Genomic DNA, 17,633 nt, shown 5'->3' with positions numbered 1-17,633 from the left:
GAATCCACGTTCCCCAAGATGCTCCACTTAGCAGGGTTCCTTGGAAACATCCTAATGCAATCTACGGCATTCATAATGGAAAGTCTTTAGAAGAAACATGTTTACCCAATCCTGGCCGATTATATGTTTCATACCAAATATATATATTTGGTACCAGGGATGCTTAAACACTGAGCCACATCCCCACCCCTTTGATTTTGAGACAGGGTCTCTCTGGCTAAATTGCTTAGGGTATTGCTAAGTTGCTGAGGCTGGCTTTGAACTTGCAATCCTCCTGCCTCAGCCTCCTGGGCTGCTGGGATTACAGGTATATACCACTTTGCCCGGCCCTTTTAAGCAATAACACCTGTCAGCCTTCCTTAAAGATACTCCTGAAATATCCTATGGGACACACCAACCCAACTCTTTGGCTCCAGGGAGCACAACCTCAGGGGTCAGGAGCCAGCAGGGAGAGCTTCCTGTCCAGATCCCCACAGCATTTCTGCTCAGTATCCCCCTTTTTCCCATGAGGCCTCCAGATCCCCAATATAACGAGGGGTATCCATGCAACACTGGTGCAGAGGCCTGCACAGTGACTTGCAAGGAGCCTCCGGCACTCTCCACAAACAGCCTTGGTTTGGCTCAGGCCTCTCCCAGGCGCCAGGAACTTACTGGATTTTCCACCCTTTCTTGGAAGCACTGTGTGGCCTCAGAAGAGTTACTCCGTCTTCCTGTGCTTTTATTTTCTGCTCTATAAAGACGAAGGAAACAATCCCTGCTTTTTGATGGGCCACCATAAAGCCTATTGCGCTCATGCCTGTAAATGTCTTTGGATCTTTCAGAAAAAGGAGTGAAATAAAATACAAGGTGTCACTTTTTTAAAGGCTTCAATCCGGCCAAAGCAAGAGAAATCTGGAGAACAGCAGGCAGGCTCTTGCCAGCGCAGCTGTGTGAAAGTGGCCAATTGAGCTCTCCAGGGCCTGGGGCTCCTCCGCTCTGTTCCACGGAGGGGGCTGGCAGCCATCGTCCACCTGGGGAAGGCCATGTGCTGAACATTGAAAGCTCTCTCTGACCTCTCCCCTTTTTCCTCCCCTTCTTCCTCCCAGGCAGTCAGGATGGACAGGGGGAGAGTGTGGGCAGCCCCGGCAGCCATGTGCAGAGCAGATGTCTGCTTCATGCCTTTGATGACTTCTGGTCTCTCCTACATCATCTGGTCCACAGCCCAGACCAAACTCAACTCTCCACTCTCCCTCTACAAAGAGCCACAGGAGTCAAATTTAGGAGGGAACTTTCAAGGTCTAGGTTGACCTTTATTGTTCTTCCCATGAAGATGAAATGAGGAAGCAGACAGGTAGTAGAAGTTAAAAGGGACGGAGAGAAGAAAGAAAGCAAAGACTCGGGAGAAGGGAAAGTGATGCCCATGCCTTGCTGGAGGTAACCATGGCAACCTGCCAGGCGTTCCCAGGGAAGCCTGGAGCGCCGGAATCCTCATGGTCCTTGAACACTGCTGGTTCTGGCTCACAAGGAATCCACATCCCTAACTTTCCGGGGCTACACTGCTGCAGGGACCTCTGCCATCAGCAACCCTTGTACTTTGTCCATTAAACCCATTTTCCAAGGAGATGAGACTGAATGATTGACTACTTTGCATAGGGGGAGACTGAGGTGTAGAGCAAGGTTAGTGGCCCCCATCACTTGGCCACACATATAACACTCATTAACCTGAAAGTGGGAGACTTCTGGCTTCTCAGTTCCCAGAATTACCTTTCTGTGTGGTCAGATTTACCAACCTCAATTTTTCCCTTTGATTGAGCAAAAATCAACAGTAATCTATTAAAAAAAAAAAAAAAGAGAGTATGCACTTCAGCAACTGCATCATCAAATCATGCTCACTCAGAGGCAGAAGGTCGGCAACCTGTGGGTCCCTTTCTCTGCAGCACCTCAGCAGCCAGGAGACCAGGTGAGGAATTTTTTATCAAAGGGAAGTGAGGACAGCCCAACCCCGCAGCCTGAGCCCAGGGCTCCCCCATCTTCCACTCATGCAGCTCCCTGTGAGCCCCTCAGAGACCCACACTGTTCTCCTCTAAACACACGTCAATTAAACATGGTATTCTAGCCTTTTTACTACAGTATACTGCCCAACATCAGGCTCACAACATCAGATGATTAAACCTTTTATCTTGACATAGTGAAGAACTACTGAAAGGGTAGGAAAGGGGGCAGAGGGTGGGATCAGGGAGTAGGAAAGGGTAGGATCAGGGGTGGAGGCTCAGTTTCCTCTCCTGCACCACGGCAGTTACTCCAGGGTTATCATCAGGCTCAAACGAGGCAAAGGATGCGCTGGGACTTACAACATGGCGTCTCTTGACTCAGTTTCTCCTTGTGAATGGGGGCCCAGGTGATGGAGTTTTGACCAAGGCCTTTGACCCAGATGGCTCAGGTCAGCAGGGAGGAAGCGGTCCCCCAGCTGTGGTGGGGAGGAGGCCTGTTTCCTGAGGCACTAGGGGAGGGACATTGCACATGGAAGTGGCCGGGAAGAAAATTATGAGACAGGTTTGCATGGCAGCTGAGCTGCTTCTCAACTGGACAACTTGGTCCTGTTGTTCTCTGAGCTTCACTTTCCTTGACTTTAAAGCGGAAGACAGGACCATTGTGAGGACTGGAGGGGGCCACGGCAAAGGGCCCAGTGGACTGGAAGCTCTTCAGCACCTGTGTCTTTCCACCCCTTCGATGCAAGATACTTCCCATTGTTTTTGAATGGAAATCCAGCCTAGAACAGGTGAAGGCTGGCGTGGATTCCTGAGCACCCTGGGCAACAGGGGAGGGTGGTGGCTGCTGGCTGACACTCCCCCTGGGCCCCATTAACAGCCAGATTAGAGCCACAGCCAGAGGAAGTAGGTCCAGACTCGGCTGTGATCCCCCTTCAGTCACCCCACTGTGGCCACCATGATGACGCTTATTTATTAAAGAGCAACTTCATTCTAACAAGGGAAGCACATAAGCACCCAGGTCATGAGAATCATGTGCTACCCACTAGAGCAGCTCCATCAACATACCTAGAAGCCTTACAACTACAACTCTGCCCCATCTGAAGGACACTGCATCTTCTTCCCACTGCCCCCAAAGCCTTCATGGAATGTGTGAGGTGTCAATTAAGATGGGCAGCCATGCACTCCAGGGACTATGAACTCAAGCACAGGGAGCATGTTTTATATTTTTGTACCTTTAGCTTAGTTCCTGGTGAATAGTAGGTTAAGATACATGTGTTAAATGGATGGAGGGTGGGTGGGTGGGTAGATAGATGGGGGGTGGGTACATGGATGAATGGATGGATGGTTGGGTATGTGTGGGGATGGGGGGTGGTTAGATGGATGTATGGATGGACGGATGGATGAATGGATTCATGGAGGGGCAGGTGGTTGGATGGATGCATAAATAAAAGTCTGGCTTTCACAGTGGCTAAGAGTGGGCAACCAGGTTTGAATTCCATCTCTGCTACTTAATGCTGTGTGATCTTTGGAAAGTCATTTAACTTCTCTCTAGTTTGCCACCTGTTAATGGAGTTTATAATAGTACATCCTTCATAGTACAGTGGTGACGATTAAATAATTCAATACCTAGGGAACAGTGCCACCAGTTAGGAAGAGCTGTGGAAGTGTTAGCCTTCATTATGGTTTGTCACCTTCGACAACTCAGCTAGCCTTTGTGAGTCTCAGTATCTCTGAGAAAATCCAGTGTCTACCTCAGAGGCATTATCAAGATTAAGGGGCTAGTGTGGTCAAGTGAAGTAGCAAAGGGGGTTCTTCCTAAATATCTGTCAGCATAGGGTAGATATTGGGCCAACCAGGCCAGATGGAGGAGTAGAAAAATGAGATCTCAGATTCAGAAGACGGAGCATTACGCATTAGAACTCTGCGGGGACCTATCCTGGACCCACTCACTCCATCAGAAAGCCAGAGGAAGGCACCTGTGACTTTCCACTCCTTCAGGTGAGGTGTGAGGTTCCAGGCACCTGGCCTTCATCTCCTGATGGTCCTTTCCTAGCAAAAGGGCTCTACCGGGCAGGATCCCCAACTGGATCTGGGGGCCAAGAGGCCCCACGGAGGCCTCCCCATGGCCTGCTGAGCAGCAGCAGCCCTGGTGAGGTGGTGTGGGGAGCCGGAGCTGACACTCCGAATTACCATCTAATAGCTTACCACGCTTCCCTCGCACACAGCGGCAAAGGTTACCGTGCAATTACGTGTCGCTACATACAAATGACAGAGCAGTTACGGTTACTTTACCAATTACAGGGAAATTGCTCCCACTCTGCAGAGAGACTGGCACTCTGAAAAGCTCTATCATCTCCACAGAAAGGGGATTTTCAATGCTGCCAGTATCCTTCCTCAGGCAGTGTCCCCAGGATCCGGGGCAGAGCTGCAAAGCAGCGTCCAAGGAGCTCAGAAGTGTCTGATGGTCTCTGTGGGGCTCCCTGAGAAGGGCTACAGGTGGGGGCAGACCCTGGAGCCCCTCTGTAGTGACCCCCAAGTCCAAGTCCCAGTGACAGATGCTAACGGCTATGCCAACCCATCCTGAGGACCAGAGGGGATGGGCAGGAGTGATGTCTGATCCTAAAATCACCCCGACCCCTGCTAGCATGGCCTCTGCTCTGTTCCTCTGGCACCTCCCCTGCCACATGGAGCCCTTTTAGCCCTGGCCTGTGGTTGTCCCACCTTTGCAGAAACCCCCCATTGAGTCCTTATTATGGAGAGGTCAGAACTAGGCCAGAGCTCAGTGGTCCGAATGCAGTGCTAACGAGGGAGAGGTCAGCAGGTCCCTCCCCCTGTGGGTCAATTAGCTGAGCTCTGGGACAGTCTCTTCCATAGCCACAGGCTGCCCATCTTACCCCAGGCATCCACTGTTAACAAATATCCCAAATTGATCCAAAAAAGCAGGCCAGGTGAGCCAGTAGGATGGATGGATGAATGGATGGATGGATGGATGGATGGATGGATGGATGGATGTGGGATGCTGCTGACTGCTTGGACCGCAGATGCACCTGTCTGGCTGCCCTGAACTCCAGAATGAGAAATTGTAAGTCAGCTTGACTTCACCTTGTACTATGGGCAGCACCTATGGTTCCAGCAAAGAGAAAGGTCCTTACACCTGGGAGCACACCAGCCCCCCTCTCCTTCCCAAATGGGACAGTATTGTACAATCTCACTCATGGAGTCCTGAGCACCCCTAAATCCCCCCGAAACTGGGACACTACCCCTCCCATCCATTAAACAGGAAATGAAGGCCTCGGAGACTTACCCAAGCTCACCCACCATGGGGTCATCTGGGGACTTTTCCTATCAAATCCCCTACTGATGCACTAAATAAGACAATGCTATTGATAGTTTTTTACTTATTAATTTGTTTTGGAGCATTTAAAAGAACCAAGCACTAGGGGAGGCTCCAGGGATATATAGATGCAAAAGTCTGTTTCTGCCTTAAGAATTGCCCTTTCCTAGCGATAGAGGTAGATCTAGACTCGACAAAGCTGTCCGTGCCTGCTTCAGTTAAGTGCCTGGGGGAAGACAGAGGGCGGGGCTGCCTGGGCTTGGGCTCAACTCCAAGTTTTCTTGTGTTAGGACACAGTGTCAGACCCCCATTTCAGACAGCATACTATTCCCAAGAAGAAAATAACTGAAGGTCACAACATCTGACAACCCCATTATACAGGAGAGAAAAATCAAGGCCTGGAGCGTGAAGTGGCTCCTACAATTACCTATCAAGTTACAGAAAAAATAGAGCTGCAAATTCCCAGTCCAGAAGGAGAAAAGTGATCTTGTGCTGGGGCTTCCTTCCAGGTTGCTCAAGGGAGCTTGGGGAGAACAGGAGACGTGGGGGGGAAGAGCTCTCCTCTTTGTTCTCGCCAGAGCCTGGGCCCAGCCAACTCTCCCCTCTCAAGGAGGCCCTAGCCCTTCACCTGAACTGGGTTTCTTCCTTGTCCAAATGGGTCCATTTGTCTCAAGAAAGTGAGAGTTCAAATTTCCAAAAGAAACACAAGTTAGGAGAGAAAGAGGAGGGAAGCCCACAGCTTCCTACTAATATGGCCAGGAAAAGGTCTTTGAATTCTTCATGCCTGGCAGCCCTAAATTTCTTGCCAATAATTACATTTGCACACACACACACACACATACACACATGCATACACACACCCCAGGAGCTGACCACAGCGGGCCTCTTCTGGAAACAGGAATCAGTGAATTACGCATGTGGGATTTCTTTTTAAAGGAGATATTGATCAGAAAAGCTGTAATAGCTCATGTCTAAATACAGACTCCAGTTGTAAAGCTCTGCAGTACAGGGAGATAATGATCACCCACTTATTGGGAACCATATCTCAAATATGGCCACTGACCCCTAGGGTGTTCATAAATCTACCACAGTCTGAAGCACTGACTACATTGGCTCCATGCACCTTCCATTCTACCTGCTCACAGGTGGAGGTAAGGTGGAGGTAAGCAGAGAGGGTCCTTCAGGAGTTAGGAACATCTTTGGGAGACTCTAGCAGGTTTAGGTTTGGCCTCATCAGGGAGCCTATTACTTTCTAAGATGCTTCCACATCAGGCTGATCCAGTAATTCTTTCTTTTCTTTTTTTTTTCTTTTTCTTTTTCTTTTTTGGTACTGGGGATTGAACCCAAGAACACTAACCACTGAGCCACACCAACAGCCGTTTTTTGTATTTTATTTAGAGACAGGTTCTCATTGAGTTGCTTAGGGCCTCGGTAAATTGCTGAGGCTGGCTTTGAACTCACAATCCTCCCGCCTCAGCCTTCTGAGCTACTGGGATTACAGGCGTGCATCACCCATGCCCTGCTGGGAGTGATCATTTCTAACAAAGAAAGAAATCAGAAGAGCCTGACTCTCCAGCCTTCTCTTGGCTTCACCCTTCTGCATAAACTTTCCTCTCTCTGTGATGATTCCTAACCCTCTCTGGAAGGGCTGCTCCAGGTGAAGCTTGTCACCAGCACCCTGGCTGGGAGCACAGATGATGGAGAGGGAAAGTGGGATTTGGCCTCACCCACTTAGTTGCTAATGTATCGTTTCAAAATGATTCTTTATTGTGTCTTTTTCAATGAGATTGTAAAAAAAAAAAAGAAAAGAAAAGAAAAGAAAAAGAATGTGTACAGAGAAAGGGAGGGAGATCCATCAAGCCACCGCCACAGTAACCTAGTTAGACAAATATGTTATTCAAGGGGCTCAGTGAAAAGTGTCTCTGGTTGGGAAAACAACCCAACTAAATTGCAGCTGAGTTTTCCAAGAAACACAGCCCTACTTCCCGGCATTTCACAAAGGAGAGGAGGGGGCCAAAAACCATGATATAAGGTCATCATGTTTTAGGAGCTCTGTAGGGGTGCAGGGTGGCTTTTCATGCAGATATTCATTGAATTAAAGAATGCACTTAATTACCTATGCGATAAGGAAAGCTCTGGACAAAGGTAACACTTTCTTTCACATTCATTTTGAAATCTGTGCTTGGAGACCAACTGTGGTCCCATGTCACCAGATATCTAAGAGGACTTTCATGCATCATGATAACAAGCAAGCCTTCTAGTAGGGAACTCAGGCCACTAATTTGAGCCATATTCCCAGGAGAGAGGCATTAATCCAGACACCCTTTCTTCAGACCAGGCTCTAACCAATAGAGCTCTGGCCATGCATCCCTCCCAGGGCTGCAGAACAGAGCCAACAAAGCGTAGCTCAGTCGGGATCCAGGGGGTTGGACCCCTGACCTTATCCTCATTAGCTGAGCTACTGAGAGCACTGACAAGCAGCCAGGGCCACAGCACAATGGCCTGGGGAAGGTCCAGACTGGCCAGCGCAGTGGGCCAGCCTGGCCAGAGTAGTACAACTCTGCAGGTGGCAGCCATGCCCAAACTGGACCCTTGGGAAATTCCTGGGGATCTTCCCCACCTTGTAAGCAGTACTAACCCCGACCTACTGGGATGCTGCCCGCTGCCTTTCCATCCCCAGAAGCCCCCTGTCATGGGCAGATAAATCCCACACCACCAGCCCATCAATCCCCAGGCTCCTCTCTCCCTCCCAGCCGCCACTAGAACTATAATTGAAGCAAGGAACACCAGGATGATTAAGTTTGTGTGTTTTCTGGCGGGTTCAGGGAAGCAGTGGCCCTGCTCGCCAGGCTGAATTATAGGGTAGGTCATTCTCTTATTAGTGGGAATAAATTTTATTAGCCCACTCTTGTTGCCGTGTCTCTTCCTCAGGCCCATGTGAGAGTCTGGGTAATGTTGCCAGCATGCAGGGCAAAGCAGCCGTGCCAATCCCATTACATTCTGCAACTCCGACAGAGACGCAGCAACCACACAGGAATAATGCTGACTTTCTCTTCCCAGGGGTCCCAGTTCATATGCGGGGACAGCATCAGGGAACAAACCCACTAGGAATAAAAACCAGAGGCCGAAGGGCGTTCTTTCTTTTCCTCCTTTCTACTAACTTTCATAATAAAAAGAAATAAGTACAAGCCAGGCGCAGTGGTGCACACCTGTAATCCCAGTGGCTAGGGAGGCTGAGGCAGGGGGATTGTAAGTTCAAAGCCAGCCTCAGCAACTTAGGGAGGTCCTAAGCAACTCAGTGAGACCCTGTCTCTAAAAAAAAAAAGAAGAAGAAAAGAAAAGAAAAGAAAGAAAGAAAGAAAAAAAAGGCAGGGGGAAGCTCGGGGCTGGGGATGTGGCTCAGTGGTTAAGTGCCCCTGGGTTCAATCCCTGGTACCAAAAAAATTTTAAAAATTTAAAAAAAAGGAAAGAAAAGAAAAGAAGTGCAGAGTGTCAGTGTATGGAGTTTCCTTCCACCTTGCAAAAACTCAGGGACACCTGGGGATGACAGTGGGAGGGTGTGGCTGGAAAAGGATCCTCTCCTTCAAATACATCCACTTCACCTTTGGAACACAGTCTTGTGGAAGGAAAACATTTGCCAGGTGACAGGAGATACATCTCCTGGCCTAGGATGTTGAACCTAACATCTGGGTTAGGCATAGTCCAAAGCTCTCAAAAGGCCGACATTGATGGAGAAAAAAAAAAAAAGAAAGAAATCTAACAGCTAAACCACAGTGACATCATTACACCCCTTTCTCACTCATTGGGTGTGTTATAACTGAAGGTAGACATACAGGATCGTGCTGTGAAAATGTTGTGAACTACAAATCCCACATGCTCTGTGTCTATCATTAGTTATTAATTCTGTGTGTTTATCATTTGCACTTCATTAAAGGGATAGTATTTTATCAGCTCCTTCTTGAAGACAAAATTTGTGCAACAGAGCAAAAGGGAAACTGCTTACCAACCCTGTTACATCTCACAGGCTGATGCTGGCTGGGACCCAAAGATCCAGATTCCCCAGCCGGTATCCCGGCCAAGATGCCTCCTTGTGTGGGTGATGGGAATTGAAGGAAAGGCCCAGAAATGCACATCTGTCCTGGTAAGCAGGGCTAGTCTCTGTGCGGATGCAGAAGAGGTTCAGCTTCCCATCTGGGCCGGGCTATAGCATACTGTATAAGGTGGGCGTGTGTGAGCGCGCACGCACACGTGAGAGAGGAATCTCACTGTATCTGCTGCCGAATGTAGTGTGTGGGTGTGGGAGAGAACAAGCCACAGAAAGAAGGAGATGGAGAGGAACCGGGAGACGAAAACGCACAGGGAATGTGAGTTCAATGGAGACAGGGAGGGAGAAGCAGAGGGTAGCGGGTAGACATCAAGCGTGGGGAGACAGACACTAAGAAAGAAAGCCATCATCACGTAGAGAGTGGAACTCTGTGCACATGGTATGTGTACAGGTATGCATGCCTCTAAGCCAGGCACTCAAAATGATGTCTCAGCATCGCGAGGCCCTATGTCCTAATCCCCAGCTTGGTAAACCCTATGCTGAGGTCCCTGTAGCAGCACCCTGTGTTAAAACTCAGCACATGTGCCCACTGGGTCCTACACTACCCTGTTGATCCACTGGCTCCAGGGGAGGCACCCTGGGAGAACCCATCCAGCCTAGGAGGCCAACTTCAGAGCCTTTCCTCCTGCCAGGCCCAGCACACCACCCAGGGCTCAGCCACCATGCTACACCCCAGGTACCATGCATGCTTGACTGGGGTGGGTCTCTCATTGCAGGCCCTGTTGGCCAAAAAGATATTAGCTGGGTGACTTTACCTGAATACCCGGGACAGGAGCCATGGTGAGGTGAGAGTGGAAAGATTTGATTCTATCAAGATGGGGGTTGCCATACACCAGGCCACCAAATGCCAAACCAGAAGGCTGAAGAGCTGAAAGGGGAAGGGCTTAGGCTGGTATAAAAAATTTGCATGTGTCCACCGACAAGGCCAGAGTGTAAGTGTGGCTTGTTGTGCATGGTTATGGGCTGTAGTGTGTGAAAACAGTATCAGAGATGAGAAAGGAGGCATGGGGCGGGAAAAGGAGGAGGTCTTGGACTGAGGGAGGGCGGGAGCCCAGCAGGAAGACCCAACGTTGCCTAGCGCCATAAACAACAGGAAACAAGCCCATCTAGTCAGCGCTGTGCTTCCTGCTGACGGCGTAAAGAAAACACCCCAAGCAGACGGGCAGCAGCCAGCCCCTGGGCCTGGGACAGCTGCCTGGCCATTCCGGATGCTCACTTTCGCGGAGTTTCAGGATCTCAGGCGCCAGACAAACCTGAGTGACTGACCAGGCTGGGATGCAAGGCCAGCCTCAGTCCAAGGGGGTGACCCGAGTCCTCCCCAGGACTGCATGCCAGGGGAAACCAGTGAGTCAAACAGCATGTGGAAATGGGGGTCCCCCACACCTGTGATACACACCACTGGTCAAGAGGTGAGGCTTCATGTGAAATATAAAAGTGCTCGATCCCTTGCACTTTGTGATCCTCTTGCAACCAGCAGGGATGGTGGGTAAATCTCAAAGTCAGAGGAAATTGGTCCAGCTGTGGTTCCCAGTGAGCAGCTTTTAGAAGTTTGGAGAGCTTTTCTGGGTACAGTGGAACTAGAGAGTTCCATGGGCGCCTAGCGTTCAGGGCCTGGATCACAAATGCCCTGCAATGCCCAGACTGTCCCTGCACTAGGAACTGCCCACTCAGACAATGGCCAGTAGCACACATGGAGATAAACCTTGGTAGAAGCCTCAGGCTGAGATCTGAATGCCCAGCAGGTTCTAGTCTATTAACTACATGACACTCAGGGAAGTACTTGACTTTTCTGTCCCTCTGTTCCCCCAGCTAGAGAGCTGTCTGCCCTTTCTGTCATCCTAAAGCACTGCTGAGAGAGGAGAAGGATCTGATAAAATCCTCATAAACCAGCAGAGAGCCTGAGCCTTATCATCAGACAGCATGCTCTGCTCCCCCAACCTCTGTCTGACAGGTGGGAGGTGGTGGTTCTGCCACAGGGACCCAAATTTTCTAGTGAAAGGTCCCTCTGAGGTCCAGCCTTAAAGGAACAGTGAAGAAGCTGATTGTGGCTCACCTTCACCCCACCCCCACCCCATCCAGCCCTGTCAGTCCTCAGGCTGACCATCCTGATTCCTATGGCCACTTCTCAATTCGTCCCAAACTTGGAAAGATTTAAGTGGAGGGAGAGATGGCCACTCCCATGAGCACAGCTTTTGTTCTTGCCACATAGGCCATATGACCATACTCTGGACTCCTGGGGACTGATGTCATTCCACGATCTTGGCGTCCACCAGCAGGGCATCCATTGCCAAGAACTTTCCCAGGGCCAACCCATTCCACCGTTCAGCAGCCCATTTGGAGGCAGAGGCTAGTGTTCTGGGAACTTACCCTGGAGTCTGGAGAAAGGGAGAGGAGGTACAGTCAGCCACTCAGAAATACCTGGACACCAAGCCTGCGCTGGGCCTGATCACAGGACAGAAACCACAGGCTTGGGCTCCTCAGCCCTACCGTCCTGTCTCTGCAGACAGAGGGTTTGAGGGATCTTGCATGGGCAGCCTACAAAAGAGGCCAGAGTAGGGACCTCCTGGTGCTGAGCTAGAGAAAGAGAGAAATCAAGTCTTTGTCATTAACTCACCTGGATACCCATTAGTAAAATGGGCCTCAGGTTAATTGTTAGTTTCCTGAGCCCCAGGATGAACTAGAACACCTGACAGGTCCTTCTAAGACTCTTCTTACGGCCAAGTCCTCATGAGATCTAAGGAGCAATTTTCAGACACCTGCACATTTGTTCTTGGATACCCCTCTCCATTCTGGCTGAAGAAAACCAGCACGCAGAAGAAGGAATGGCTAGAAGCCAAATTTCCCATTCCCCCAAAACACCAGAATATACCTTGCGACCTCCCCACGCTCCACACCCAGCATCTGCTCAGGGAGTTGCATTTCCAATGTGTATTTGCATCTGCAGCAAAACATCCCCAGGAGGAGGCCATGGCTGGCCCCAAGCTCACCTCTGATGTGGGCACAGCAAGCCTTCTCTGGCCTGCCTGCCGTACAAGAACCACGGGGCTCTATGGGCCCACACCCAGGGGGCTCCAGCCTCATGACCCAGCCCTTTCCCCACCTGTGGTTCCATGGAAGCCCCATGGCATAGCAAGCTGAGTCACAGGGGTTCTCTTCCCCTCTCTATCCATCCCCGACTGAACACAGCTGGAGGGACCTCACGAGGTAGGCAGGCAGCCCGGGGGGTCACCATGCTTCCATCTCTGAGTTCTGGAAGCCTGAGTTTAGGGGAGCGAATGGAAGAGTCCACAAAAGCCTGCTGGGTACCCTGGGACATGCACTGGGACTTAGAGAATTAGGACAACAGGGAATGCAATAAAAATGAGTCACTGGTCAGATCCGCTTTTTAAGCTAAGTTGTAACAGCCATAAAACCCACAAGGGATCCCCACCCTGCGAAACACAACCCTAAACGTCCACTTTCTGGGCCTTACCCTTCTTCAGCCCATTTTCTAACAGCAGAAACACCACAGGACAGAGGCCACCTGAGATATGGGGTCCACTTCACAGGCCCCAAAGGAGTTCCATTCTCAGAACTCCAGGGTTCATCTTGACCATCTTCTGCCTCTAGGGAGGGAAGGGGGAAAGAAACCAACCCAACAGCCTTGGGAATGAGAAAAGGAAAATCTGGGTTTTGCCAATGCAGCAGACTCCATGGGGCAGCTCAGGAGTCCAGCCTGGCCGATGTCAATGTCGTGTGAAACATGTGTGGTCTGAGCTGAGTCCAAATGAATTGTAACAAGAGGGCCAGAGCAAAGTAACTCGGGTATCAGCCAAATCAAAGGAAACTGATACTGTGCATTAAAAGCCAGTCTGGCCTTTTTTAGACTGGCTGGGGAGACAACCCCAGCCCTGCTCCGAGTTTCTGGCCTCCTCCTTTCTATTCTCGGCCCCGAACTCGCCTCTAACTTGAAAGGGCTAATTAAAGCCAAAAGAAAAATCAAAAGCTTGTTATCTGGCTCCATTACTCCCAGTCCTGGCATCAGTCTGTCTTGCAAAGCTGTATCGCCTCTGTACTCTCCAAGGCTACCATGCGGTGTTAGGACCCGCAGCTCTGCAGACTTCCAGGATGAACTTGGCTTTTTGTGCTGTGGCAGGGAGCAAGGGCAGGACCAACACCTGCCCGTGGCATTCAGACAGATCCCTGCAGATGCTGCTGCTCCCAAAAGCACAGCCCAAAAGACAGTTGTGAGCAAGTTTTCTGCAGAGATTGCCAACCCCTCTGATCTCATAGTAAGCACCCAGCATAGACTTGACATCTGCTAACATAGGTTTTATGTATGCACACTCATGGGACTATTTATGGCACACATGCAAGTATATGTGTGCAAGGCTGTGCAAATATGTATATGGCATGCAGGTAAGGGGGACTCTCCTTGAGTGCTGGCTCTGCCACTCCTTCACAGGATGTGTGACCTTGGGCAATTAGTTGACCTTGTTGGGTCTGAGGTACTCAAGACAGAACGAGGGTTTAAACTAAGGTACTAGGGTTTGAATATTTGTCCCCTCCCAAACCTAGGTTGAAATTTCATTGCCATTGCAACAGTATTAATAAGAAGGGCATTGAAGAAGTGGTCAGGCCATGAGGGATCTGCCCTCGTGAATGGATTGATTGCTATGAAGGCAGTAAGATGAGTTCAGTTCCTCTTGTTCTTTCTCTGGCTTTCTCTTTGCCCTTCCACCACCTTATGGTACAGAGAGAAGGCCCTTGCCAGAGGAAGTCACCTTGAACTTGGATTTCCCAGCCTCCAGAAATAAATTTCTGTTCATCATAAATTGCCCAGCCTCAGATATTCCATTTTAGCAGCACAGGGGGAGGACCTATTTCAACATGCCAATGTATCTCCCCAGAGTCCTTTATTTGCATGTGTAATGTACATAGACATAGCACAAAATCTGGCCGGCCACTGATTATCTTCTTTGGGGAGCAGTCTGTGATCCCCCAGATCCTAACCCTGTACCACAGACCCTCTCAAGTGGATCAGCCACTGCCCTAAACACCAGGCCCCATTCAGGAGGCCTTCTCAAAGGTGAAGTCACTGGCCAGGGTTCAACAGGTGCTGGAGTCCCCTCTCTTCTCTGGCCTGGCTCGCATTTTCCCATTGGTCGATGCTCTGCCTCTCCCATTTCCTCGTGGCCCAGGGTCTCCGGGCCTTTCAGGTCCTCCAAACAGGGATGGAATTTTTTTCATGTCAGCCCAGGTACCCAAAATCTGCCCCTGGAAAACAGACTGAGCCTAAATGTCAGAGCACCGAAGGTGAACTCTGCTGGGCTCCTTCTGCTCCCTCTTTACTGCCCCCACTTCAAATCCCGATGGACAGAGGAATCACGGTGTCGTTCACCAGGCACCAGTGAAGACGGTGCCAGTGTCCTCTGAGATCTGTTTGGCCAGCAGTTATACTTTATGGAGGGAAACACACTTTTCAATGCAACCAAAATACATTTTCCTCATACAAAATGCCACCAAAGTTTGAGCAGGCGTCAATCACATTGGGACAAATGCATATTTGGACCTGATGGATGAATTTTTCCTCCCTCCTCTTCCAGTTAGCTTTACAAGATGGATTACAAACTAGGTTCACCATTTTTTAAATGGAAACAAAAAAAGGAGAGGGAGAGAGTCGTGGGCACCGAAGATGCCAACAGAGGAATCTTGAAGGATGTGAAAAGAGAACAGTACCCTTTGAAAGATGAACAGAAGTCAAGCTCAGAAAAGCAGATGCTTTTCATATTGAAAGGGGTGGGGAGGCAGGAAGCTGTGTCAGCCATTTCACCTGAGGTCCTCCTGCAAGGCCATACCTCAGCACACCAAGTCCCACGGGTCATGGGATGGCCCCTGAACCAACTACCTTCACTCTGGGCTCCTATTGCATGTCTGTCACCTGGTGCTGCTCTCTGGCTTCCTGACTCTGGGATGCATCATTTCCAGGGCACTGTGCACACAGAAGATGCTTAATAAACAGTCTATCTCCTCCCATCCCTTTCCCAAGCAAGTTCTCTTTTCTTCTCTCCACCTTATTTCTGCTCTCCTTTGCTTCTCCTACCTGACTTCTGCCCTCACTTTTCCCATGTCCTAAAAATATGTAAGGGGCTCAAAACCTAGCTTTCCTGAAATCCCACATCCATCACACCACACACCTAGAGTGACTTCTTCCACTCTCCTCTCTCCCACCTCTGCTCTTGTTCTAAACAGTCAGGAACGTGATTGGCAGCCTTGGTTAATGAGAAGGGTGCTACAGCCCTCTACCATGCCAGGTGCCCAGGACATCTCCTTCACACTCTCCTACCCATTCCCATCACGCCCTCTTGTATGCAGCAAGCCAACCTGGAATAGAGCGAGACCCACGTGGCAATGGGAAATGAATGCCTTATCTCCACTTCTGACTCTCATATACTCAGAGCGTCAGAGCCAGTGGTAGTGTGAGTCCAGTGAGGCCCAGGATGGAACCACCCAGCCCAGTGCTCCCCCCGACTCACCGCGCTGCTGCAGGGGATATCTTTCACCTTGAGCCAGGCCAGGTCCAGTGTGCCCTCGCCCCGGTAGCAGGACTGCAGGCGCTCCTTAATGCGGTCATTGATCTGCTTCAGAATAAAGATGCACAGGGCTGATTCATCCAGAGATTTCATCTTCCGCTTCTGGCCCTTGGAGAAGACGGTGAAGAGGAGGTCATCGTCTGGGCGGACACTCAGGGTCCGGCCCAGCACAGCCCCGGCTTTGGACAGGTAGGCGGCCTGGAGCAGGCGGTATTCCACCCCGCCGCGCTCACAGCCAATGGGCACCTCCACGTACGAGTTGAAGGCTGTGTCCTCCTTGCAAAGCCTCACGAGCTTGGAGGTGTACACCTGTTCCTTTGTCGTGGAGCCTGGAGGGGACACCATCTCAGGCTGAAGGGTCAAAAAGTAGACAAAGTTGCCGCTGCTGAAACCATAGACATAGTAGATATCAAAGTCGGGGATGACGGTGAAGGTGTCCGAGGGGATCTTGATCATGGAAGCCACAAACTCATCATGGAAGACGTAAGCGAACATGCCATCCGCCTCAGAGTTCTTGGTCAGCTTCCGGCTGGAGATGGTAGGAAAATACTCAGGCTTCCCATCCACCGCGGTGGCGATGAAGAGCTTGTCATCCAGGTTGCTGTAGGAGACAATCACTCCGAAGACCGAGCCACTCTCATTGACCCCCGACAGGTAGTGCTCCTTCTTGTGAAAGGGCTCCCCCAACTTAAAGAGGTCCTCCAGCCTCAGGAGCTTGCAGATGCCCTGGTACAGGCTCCCGCACGCGATCAGCCGGTTCTCCTTGTAGTCTATGAGGAGCATTTTGTTGACGTTGTTGGTGGTGGTCAGAGGCTCATTGCAGGTCTGGACGATGCGGGGCGGGTAGCACTTGGGGTTGTCCTCGTCCGGCCCCGTCTGGTGGGTCACCAAGACCTTCAGGTCACTGGAAAGCTTATAGATCCTGTTGACGGCCCCCAAGTAAATGTGCCCTGTCCTCTCATCCACCACCAGGTGATTGAAGCCCTCGGCGGGCTCTCCTCGGAAAGTGACAAAGGACCGCTTCTGGGTCAGTGGGGGCGGCTGCCGGGGGAGCAGAGTGGAGGAGCCCATCCCTACCATCAGGAGGTGGGACAGCAGACAAGTCCAGTTCCAAGGCATGGCTTTCATTTCAGACAAGGGTCCTCCCAGCCCAGCAGCACGTGGGCACAGCTGTCACCAGGACTCCGCAGGGCAGTCCCCCTAGTGAGAAAGAAAAGGCTGAGATGTAGGATAACCATGGTCGGGGCTTCCTGGCACCCCAAAGCATGTCTGGCTGGAATCAGCCCACTTGGCACAACCCAAATACAACTGCCCAAGGGAAGCTAAAGGCCAGCTGTGTGCCCCCCAGCACAGGAGTGAGAGACAGTCACAGCTAGGAGGCAGTGGCTACAGGAGGACACTTCAGCACCAATAATAACAATGCTCATGATCACGATGACGATAGCAAAGATGACAAGAGACAGCAGCGCTGACCAAGTGCCTGACTTTATGTCACTCACTGTCCGGCACTTTCTGGGGACCATCTTATTTCATCTCAGTAAATCCTTTCAGGGCTGGGAGTCTTCTATCTGCTCTTCCAGATCCATGGCCTACCCTTCTCTGGCCCAGGAAGCTGACCGCACAGACCCTCCAGGAGCGGCTCCGGGCCTCAG

The 17,633-nt window shown here is 50.7% G+C and overlaps 1 protein-coding gene across 5 annotated transcripts in view; it reads right to left on the bottom strand.

Moving 5' to 3' along the window:
- Positions 1 to 17,109, bottom strand: part of Plxna4 (plexin A4) — a 353,319-nt gene extending 336,210 nt beyond the window's left edge. For all 5 annotated transcript variants that reach the window (XM_077110456.1, XM_076860344.2, XM_076860325.2 and 2 more), the window contains exon 1: positions 15,925 to 17,109. In XM_077110456.1, the coding sequence (XP_076966571.1) occupies positions 15,925 to 17,109 (1,185 nt within the window). The remainder of the gene's footprint in view (positions 1 to 15,924) is intronic.
- Between the last annotated feature and the right edge of the window lie 524 nt (positions 17,110 to 17,633).

The sequence above is a fragment of the Callospermophilus lateralis genome, chromosome 1, assembly GCF_048772815.1.
Source record: "Callospermophilus lateralis isolate mCalLat2 chromosome 1, mCalLat2.hap1, whole genome shotgun sequence".
In the NCBI taxonomy this organism is placed as follows: Eukaryota; Metazoa; Chordata; class Mammalia; order Rodentia; family Sciuridae; genus Callospermophilus; species Callospermophilus lateralis.
Note: the sequence above shows the minus strand (reverse complement) of the source record. Positions and strands in the feature narration are given on the sequence as shown.